General features: G+C 31.9%; 1 protein-coding gene across 2 annotated transcripts in view; it reads right to left on the bottom strand.

Moving 5' to 3' along the window:
• Window positions 1–1,001: 1,001 nt before the first annotated feature.
• The window catches only part of LOC146999163 (N-acylneuraminate-9-phosphatase), a 107,551-nt gene continuing 98,208 nt past the window's right edge, over window positions 1,002–10,344 (bottom strand). For both annotated transcript variants that reach the window (XM_085817931.1, XM_085817932.1), the window contains one exon: window positions 1,002–9,135. In XM_085817931.1, the coding sequence (XP_085674057.1) occupies window positions 8,428–9,135 (708 nt within the window). In that variant the 3' untranslated portion in view covers window positions 1,002–8,427. The remainder of the gene's footprint in view (window positions 9,136–10,344) is intronic.

Genomic DNA, 10,344 nt, shown 5'->3' with positions numbered 1-10,344 from the left:
GATCTATACTGTACGAACAGATTCGTTGCATAATTTTTTGAAACTTCGGATAGTGATGTTTTCTTTAATTAGAAACCTTTGGTATGCTAGAAGATCAGTTTGATGTGATTATCCTCAGTTAAGAAGCATGAGAAAGTGTAATGATCAGCAGTTCCCTGTTCCCCACACATGCAGTTGTCGGAGTTCGCCATATTTTTTGTGTAGAAATATGTGGGGAAGGATCCATGTCCTGTTATACAATAATATAATGAAGGATTCGAACACAGGGATGCGAAGTTTACATAGGGGATCAAGTTATATATGCGTCTTCCCTGTGAAGTATTGCTCCACAAACCTTGACAATATTTTGAAGCAAGTTGTTTTAGTTGGTTCTTAAAATTTAAGCGAAGCCATGGAAAGGTGATTTAAATACCATCTTGATTAAGAGCTGCTTCTTTGGCTAATTCATTTGCCTGATTATTATCAAAATGGCCACTACGTCCATTGATCCATGAAATGTCAATTGTGTAGATTGGTTTGGTTATATATTTAAATTTATCATGTATATATGATGTTGCTATTTTTAAATTTGAGTTATATGACCACTTGTTTGGCTCAACATAATATTATAAGTTGTGCGCTGGGAATTCCATCAACAAACCAACCCATTTTGGAATCAACTTCAGTGACTTCCTTTGTTTTTAACTGGAACAGAAATTTGTCATAATAAAATTTAATATTAGGAAAAAAAGCAACCTCCTTGACATTTATTTTGAATAAAGAAAATGCTGTTGCTTTCGAGGCCAGTTAGGTTCCTCTTCTTCACGAGTAAAAGTACTTTGTCAAGATCAGACCATCCTCGAAATCGCTAGATTTTAATTCAAAATAAATTGATTAATCCAAGGTTGATTTTTGCCTAATTCTAAATTATAATTCCTTCAACAGTTCTGTTAATTACTATTAGCATAAAAATAACAGCTAAAGATGTTTATCTCCATTTTAAAATAAAATGACTTCCAAAATATAGAATAATATATTTTATTATAATCAGTTTGCATTAAAATACATAAAAGCAACAAGTTGAATTTGAAGTTACTCTATATATAGGCACCAGTGTGATAAGATAATGTGCTCGAATGGAATCAGAGCATTTATATTCTTATTTAATTAAAACATTATGGATTGTTATAATTCTAAACTTCATGTGTTGTAATATATATATATATATGTATAATGCTGTGAATATGGTAATATATCTAACTCAAAAATTGTATTTAAGTATTATATTTACATACATATTATACATAAGGTAACAAAATAAACAATTGAATGATGTACCGTATTCACTCGCGCACTTCACCTCCCATCTTTTTTACTAGTGTTATCTTACGAAAATTGAAAGGCGAAAATTATACGACTGATTTCCAAAGAAAGCAGTTACAGTAAGAACATAACAAATGAAATGTACTGACAAATAAATCGCCGGTAATTATCACAATACTATTTATTTAAAAAGAAACCTACGTTTCACTAAGAATGCGTAGTAATATTAACATGCAGTATCTAATAAGATAACGCCTTTTTACTTCTCTGTAACCTGAATCTCTCCCGCTCTTAGTGTTTGTTACTCATTGCTATTCTCTAAACCTCAAATCTTTAAATGCTCTTGGAACGACTGTCTGTCTCGTCTTTACAGCTTGCAAATCGTTGTCATCATCCCCGTTGACATCGTCTTCGTCACCGTTCAGTCAGTCTTACCACGTGCAATAATATTCAGACCCATAACAGCATTAGATTTTCCCGTTTTTTTTTTTTTTTTTTTTTGAAGCTCCTCGCTGTTGGAGTAATGAAGCAGAGTCCATGCTTCGTTCACGAGTAGATCAATGAACTGATAAAAATAATAATGAATAATGATGAAAATAACCACTATGTAGCAGAATTCATTTTAAAATTCAAGGCAGCCTATTTCTTAAATGCTTTGAAGAAAATGATCTTAAAAAATATCAGAGCCTTACGCGAGTAAGTACGATATAACATATTTGTATGATGGATTTTCCATAATTTATCATTCACATTTTGTAATAATATATCATAATAAATGTTTTAATAAAAAAATATAATGTTAACTTTTTCGCATTTGTTAGGTTGCTAGGAAGCAATTAAACTGTAAGTTTACTATAGCTGCTATATTAAAAAAACCAAAGCTGTACGAAATGAGACCAGTTGTTCCTTACCCGTAAAATTCAAAATTTTCCGCCTCTGTCTCCAAACGACGACAGACTATTAAGACAAAGATAATTGGTTCGTGTATACAGAGAACCGAGACTGTCAATGTACACTGCGGGGGGGGGGGTGCAGTTTTATATCTCCCGTTCTACTGGGCCGATTGATGAAATTCAAATTGCGTTCTTCATGTCTCAAAAGCTCGACTTATAATATATATTACATTTATATATAGCACTATTCTAACATAGGTATTTTGACACAAAATCGGACTTTTCTGATATAACATACCAATTGTTTTACATTTTCCGATTATACGACTCAAATTATGCCTGAATATTGAATTTTGTAAAAGTTGGTGCAATATTTACGGAGAAATTCAACAATTTATGTAGCCGTTTTTTTTTTTTTTTTTTTTTTTTTTTTTTTTTTTTTTTAAAGTTTGCGCTTGCGCCAAAAATAGTTCACTTGGCGAACTTTTTAATATGTGGCAACCTATTTTCATTTCCCTTTTTACATCGTGCGTGAGAAGAAAAAAAGAAACGATCGTTCCTTCTTTCAAATAATGTTCTTTACCTTATATTTTTAATTATAATTGTTAGTATTATTTGAAGTAATTTTTTCTTTTTCGAATTTCCTTTTAATTGTTTAAGTTGCACGGTTTCTTTCGAATAACTGTTTTAAAAATTTTAATTCCATTTACTCATTCGAACTGCGTAGTTTAAATAATAGGTGCATCTTTTTTTTTTTTTTTTTTTCAGATAGTTTTCTTTATACTATATATTTTTAGTCATAATTATTATTTTAGGTAATTTTAAAATTTTTAGACTTTTATTTTAATTGTTTGTGTTGCATTGTCTCTTCAGGTAATAGTTTTAAAATTTTCTATTTATTCATTCTAACTGAGCATTTTAAATATATTTATTAATATAAATTTTCCAGAATTTGACTTTATTTATTTGAATTGCATTTCTTTCGGAAGAATACTTTGTGATTACTGTGCATTTGAAAATTGCATATATTAAAAGAGAAAATACAGTAAAGCACAGTTAACACGCCTTTCTATGTTCCGTTCAGAAAATATATATAAATAAGAGATATGTATAACTGACATTTTAACTTGGGATGACTTGCATATATTGCTTGAAACAGTTTTATAATTGTGCCCACTTTACACAATTTTATCATCCTACATTTAGTTTCTTAAAATGTCATTCATATTTTAGTCAAATATTTTATTTTTGAAATCGCAAGAATCAAATATCACAAGATTAATAAAGTTTTAAATTTTAAAAAAAAGTGCTAAATTTTATGAAAAAATTTATTTTTTCTTCTCAATGGCTTGCTCTTTTTATTCAGGCATTCTGCAAGTATATTAAAAAGCATGCAACTTTTCGAAGCATCTTGTTATTTCTGACATTTATTTCAAATAAAGTTATCGTCTTCCATTTCAAAAAGGCCCACAAACGGCCGAGCGGTAAGTCTCTGAACACTGGCAGTTCGCTGCGGGGTTCGAATCTCGGCAAAGGAACTCGTTGCACGGGCGTCTTCGTGTTTTTTCTCATGTGTAACGTGTATGCCAGCTGGATTCCCTTAGAAAGTTCTTCACGAAGGCATCCTTCCTTTTAAGCAGATAGCCCTGCTTTGTCCTAATTTGATAATGAAATTCCATCCATTTCATCAGTATTTGGTCGGAGCCTTTACCAGTCTTTAGTGGCTAAGCATTTTGAAGGCATGAGATGAAAGGAAAGACTGGTTTCATCACGAGGAAAAACGTCTTTAGATGATATCCATATACGCTTTAGAGACATTAGTGTTTTCTGGAAGCAGGAGACTTCAAAAATGTGCAGTGCCCTCCTCGGGAATCGAATCACGGACCTCTTGAATACGCGCCGAGCGTGCAGACCACTACACCACGAAGACACGCTAAGAAGGCGAGGGAAATACTTTATATACCCCTCTTTTAAAGGGCGACTGTAGATTAGGGGACAAAGTCGCCAGAGTCTGGTGGTGAAGAATCACCATTCATCACCTTTTTTTTTTCGGGCGCCACTGTAGAGACATTAGGTATTTTTTTGTAATCAGGGGAAATGAAAAAGGAGCAATGCCCTCGCTGGGAATTGAACAACGGACCTCTCGAATACGCACCGTGCGTGCAGACGACTACATCACGAAGGCACGCTAAGAAGGCGGGAGTAATACCTTATAACGTCTCTGGATAAATTCCTGAATCTTCAAATAATTCGACTGAGAAATCATGGGATGTTCCGTTTATGATACGATATGATATTTTATGACGTAATTTAAATTTATACGTTATATTTGGTTTAGTCGAAAACCAGTCGCTTTTCAATTTAATCTGTAATGATATGGTTTTGTCTTTTCCGTTAGTACTAACTCATTTGCTGCTATTTGCTGGTGTGCACGTCCGAGTGTTTTCTTTTTGAACACCCAAATTCTTTGAAGTAAATTTCTCTTTAAATTTCTGCTTTTCTACCTTATTTCTCTTACTTCTACATCTGTTAAGTAAAAATATTAAGAATTTTAGATTGTTACACTTCCATAAATTTTGCATTCTTGTCAAATTGCTTTAAAATATCAGTTGCATTAAATGCGTTTCAGCTGAAGACAGCTTCTAAACATGTTAACTATAAATAAAGTTTAAAGCAAAGTCCAAAGGATAAATATTTGAATTAAAAGATTTTTGTTAAATGAGAAAGAAATAAACCATTCCAACGCTTATCCTGTACCACCGAATAACCGAATTCTTATATCGATTGCAAAAAATCTTATATCGGGTGCAAAAAATCTTAATCATATTATTTCGAGTTTTTAAGCCTAAAAATTTCTATATTAAAGATGTTTTTTATATAATCTACAAGACGAGAGAAGACATTTTTTCTAAGAGGATTAATGTAAAAATTTATGGTAATATATATGTTTTTTAGATCTGGGACATGACCCAATGTGTCAACGTCTTCTGTGCTTAAAAATATTGGGAAAATAAACATCAAACGAACTTTTGTCAGTTTTAGATAATTCAGTTTAAATGAAGTTAAAGTAGCAGACGATAACACGGCAAAGGTAAAAATTTACTGTTACAAATATTTTTAGAAAAAGGGGAAAAAGGAAAGAAATTAAAAAAAAAAGAAGTTAAAAATTTGAATATCATCTATAATTTAAAAAAAAATAGCTTTTCATGTAGTATTATTAAATATTTATTACGCATCATTGAGGGAAAAAATTTCATATAATTAATTCTCCGTAAAAATTTATTTGAAATTTAAGGTTTCCATGAACCACATTTGGCGTTATTATCGCTCAAAAAAACATGCCAAATTTCAAACCGCGCAAATATGTGAATTCGAGTATATGTTATAAAATTTTGAATAAAAAAGTCTAATTTTTTGCAGGTATGCTTAGAAATACACCTACTTTAAGATGATGTTAAAAATTTTATAGGTTAAAATTCAAAATTTTTTTCGAAAAATTTCTAAAAACTATTTAAAAATACAAATTTTGAAAATAAATCATAAAAAATGGGTGAAATTTGTTTGGAATGAACCTAAATTTCGAAATGCGAAAGGAAGAATCAAAAAGTCTAATAAAAAATGAGATATTAATAAATATATACCAAATTCAATTAACATTGAAGAGCTAAAATTTTGAGAGCTAATTTTAAAAAAAAAACTACTTGTGAGATTTTTGCAAAACTTGGTAGTCTGGCATAATTTGAGTCGTAGAATCGAAATATGGAAAAAAAAAATGGCATGTTATTTCAGAAAAATTCCGATTTTGAGTCAAAATACCTATGTTAAAATGATGCTATATATAAATTTAATATATAAATCAAATATATAATATACATGTTTTACATTGTTTTCGTTGTCATTAAAAACGAAAATCGGTAGCGTCCCAGAAATTTACAAACGGAGCTAATTAATTTGATATAAACATTTTGATATAAATCTTATTCAATCACGATTTATTCACGATTTTGTGTCAAAATACCTATGTTAAAATGATGCTATATATAAATCTAATATATATCCTAAATCACGCTTTCGAGACATGAAGAACACAATTTAAATTTCGTCAATCGGCCCAGTAGATTGGGAGATATAGAACTGTCCCCCTCTTTTTTTTTTTTTGTACATCTCATCGAGTGCAATAATTCAGTGGTCTCAAACTGGCAGTCTGCGGGCCACATGCATCCCGCGAAGCAATTTTACATCGCCCCCCCATGTACATTTCTTGTAAAATATTAGCATTATTATGACATTATTTATTATGCAGAAAATTTAAAGGACGGGTTAATAGTTTAATGATTTGGAGTCCCGTTTTACGTTGTTTTCGTTGTCATTAAAAACGAAAGTCGGTAGCGTCCCAAAAATTTACAAACGGAGCTAATTAATTTGATATAAACATTTTGATATAAATCTTATTCAAAGATTTGAAGATACCAGTTTGATTTACTTTTATTCACATTGGTCTAAAGATAAGTACCCTTAGTTACGAATTTTTGAAATAAGAATAATAACTTTGTTTGGAAATACATTTATATGAAGTTTTTTGACCGCAACTGAAAATTAATAAGAAGAAAGAACCAGACTAATCTATGAGCATCTAGAATTCATTATAATTTAGCTTCTAGTCATTTTTTTCAAGGTTACAAACTTTATCGAAATAGAAACAACCATATGATATGCTGTAGTGGAAAGCTCAGGTGAGAAATAAAGAAGTTTATAATTATTTACATATAAATATTTGTATCTTTTTGGTATGCGTTAAAGAAAAATTTAATAAATAAAAGAAGGAGAATAGGTTATCGTTATTTATTCACAAGTTTTCGTAATATGTTTATTGTTTGTTTCAATTAAAATTAAGTTATTTAGTATTTAATTCAACATATCAGAATTATTATCAGTATCGTTTTTAGAATTTAATATTAATATTTGAATTACAGAGTTTAACCAACAAAAATTTCTTGCAGATACCAATCTTTAGATTTCACACAGAAAATAAATATACATTGGAATTTGTTCTTTGTGTCATTATTATTGCTGTTTATGTATGTTTCGATAAATATTTAGTAAATAAAATTTCAAATTTAGTTAAAAATTTGTTTTGTTAAAAAAAAAAAACAAATGTTCGATGTTGTGTGTTTATTTTGATTAAGGTAAAAAAATAAATTGATCCCTCAGCTGCGTGCATTCGACCCGCATCCGATTTCAATTTGAGATCACTGCACTAAACGACCCCCTTGAGGAGGGCCATATAAAATTCATAAGTTGCCTTATCTATTCAAATAAAAAATGAGCACTTTTGTTACATATCAGCTTTGTTGCTCATAACATTACCTTAACCTATGTATGAATGATTTAGCGGTAATAAGCACAAAAGTTTCGTGCATTGATTTAGTCGTTAATCGGGTGCGTAAGTCCTCTCCTTGATTGAGATTAGTACTAATTCATTGTTTATGAGTTTTTCACGAACCAACAGTTCAGTGTTTCCAGTGTTCGAAGAAGCAACAAGTATCGGATTACATTTGTGACTATTAATCCATGGATTCTTCCCATAAACTCTCTTTGTGGTTCAGTACTTCAGATAGCCGGAGTAGAATTTTCTAAATCCTCCTGAACATCTTCTCATTTAACCAGCAAAGCATGCAAGAAAAGCATTACACATTACACATGATATTAACTTCACTTGATAATAACGCCAAATTGATAATAAAATTGAAATTTTTCATTAAATTTCAATTTTATTTAATTTGCCATTTTGATTAACATTCTTATTATATAACAAACAATTTCTTAAGAACTTTTGCTATCAATCGATTGAAAATTTGAAAAATATTCCCTAATAATAACACAACAAAATAAAAAAAAATACAAAATTCGTTTTGTTAACAAATGCTGGAAAACGATTGACAGCGGTTTTCATTAATCTTGAAAATTAAAATACCTTGCATGGATTCCGAATTGTAACGACTAATACACTCATTCAGCGTTATTGAATTTCTTCAGCGTTATGTGTAAAAAATGCATGTTCGAAAACATGGAACAAGATATGCCTTATGTATGCATAGCAAATTGAAAGTATGGAAAAAATAAGCATTTTCTTCATTCAACCACATTGAATCTTCAGAATTCATTGTGGCTGTGGAATTCAAAAATAATCATTTCAGATGCTAAATTCACTTCACCAATGCTGCTTTGTAAATCAATGATCTTTTTTCCAGACTTCGTCATCTCTTAGACTGTGGAATACACCTAGACTCCTATCTTTGCACAAAGATGTGAATCCTTTTCTTTCCGGTAGCAGATCAACCAACTCCCTGACATTCGAGATTTTGAAATCCGGTTTAGGACGAGCTTCTTCTAAGGGAATGTCGCTATTGGTTACCCACACAGTTGCAGCACAGTTTGCGCGCAGTCCTCCTTTAATATCGGTGTCCAGACGGTCACCTACCATAACACATTCCAGCGAGGATGCGTCCAGCCTCCTGAATGCCTCTTCGAATATGGCTACACTTGGTTTCGCATGCTTAATGTCTCCGCTTACAAGAATGACGTCGAAGTACATCAAACCATTCACGCGACGGATTTTTTCCCATTGACAAGACGATGGGCCGTTGGTGAGCAATCCTAGTTTGTAGTGCTTGTGTAATTCTAGCAGCAAGTCTTCCAGCTCTGGTCCCATATGCATGTATCGCACCCGCGCTTCTTTCCAAATGGTGTAGGCTGTGTGTGCTTTGCCAGACAAGATTGGGCCTAGTGCTTGTTTCCACAGTAGTAGTCGCCATTCATCTACGTCACTATCTTCGTTGGATGGATCTTGAGGTGCTTCTCGCACTAAATCATAAAATTTATCGGCTGCTGTTTTGGCAGTGGAACGTCGAACACAGCAATTTTGCAGATATTGGCTCACCTACAAAATATAAATTAAATATTTAAGGCAAATAGTATGATTAGTAAAGAAAAACAAGTAATAAATATTGGTCAGTCAAAACAAAAATAATGAACGTTAATTTGATATCGGCTGCTCTTAATGTACTTATTCTGTAAATGTCTACCCCATTTTCTTGAATAAATAGGGAATAAGATCTTCCTGATTTGCTAGCTGGCAATTTTTTATTTGTGTATTACCGTCTTGGGATTCCACTAAAATAGGATTCGACAACGAGGTTCCCGCGAAGCAATTTTTAAGTACCCGCCATGCAAATATCTAAATTTTAAATTCTAGATATCTGGACAACAGACACTTGCCATTATAATGAATAATTTTAGGTACGAATTGGTATTTTATCTTCGCCATTTTAACAATTGTACGAACTGTACACTTAAGCTTTTGACAAAAACTGAATCTTAGCAACATCCAGATAATTCTACGTTAAAAGATGAGTCAATTAGAAGCAGCTGCATTCAGCATATTCTATCCCCATTATCCTCGTAAATTCTGTCCAGCTCTGACATGCTACGCTTTACGTCCATGATCTCTGTATATAAATCTTTATATTTCTGTATCTGTATATAATGCCCGTATATATACTTGTCTTCTTATGGTTTGTATTACCTGATTACGGTAAAGTGCTCGAAGGCTGTTTGCTTACAGGTAGGGACGACTTCGTGCTGGAGGACTTCCTCTCTAAGGGAAACTGGCTCGTACAATGGGAAAAACCACGAAAATTCCCATGCAGTCGGCCCATTCGCCAGGATTCGAACCCCCGGACCTAACTACCAATGTTCAGTGACTTTGCCCCTCGGCCGCTTACGGGCTGTTGTCATTTCATGGATTTGTATTTCGGGTTATAAGCAGAGTACACATTCTTCTCTTTAAATTAAAAGAGAACGAAGAGATACTGGAAACACTGCTTTCGCATTGGTTGATACTAAGAAAATCATTTTATTTCAGCTGATCGTTGTGTGTCAACAATTTTTTTAGTTGGACGACAATGAGAATCTGTAGTTTTCTTGCTTGGCTAACGACATTTATGAACATCGTGCTATAGCAACGTTTTTTTCATAAATGTTTTCGCAATAGCAGAACAAACTGTTAAACAGTTACAACTTTTACAATTCATATAAATTAACTTGATTTTGATATAAATATGTTATTATTATTGTTTAGTTTTATTTA

Source organism: Stegodyphus dumicola, chromosome 1 (assembly GCF_044657685.1).
Source record: "Stegodyphus dumicola isolate Sdum_Otavi_A_Nest chromosome 1, ASM4465768v1".
NCBI classification, from domain to species: Eukaryota; Metazoa; Arthropoda; class Arachnida; order Araneae; family Eresidae; genus Stegodyphus; species Stegodyphus dumicola.
Note: the sequence above shows the minus strand (reverse complement) of the source record. Positions and strands in the feature narration are given on the sequence as shown.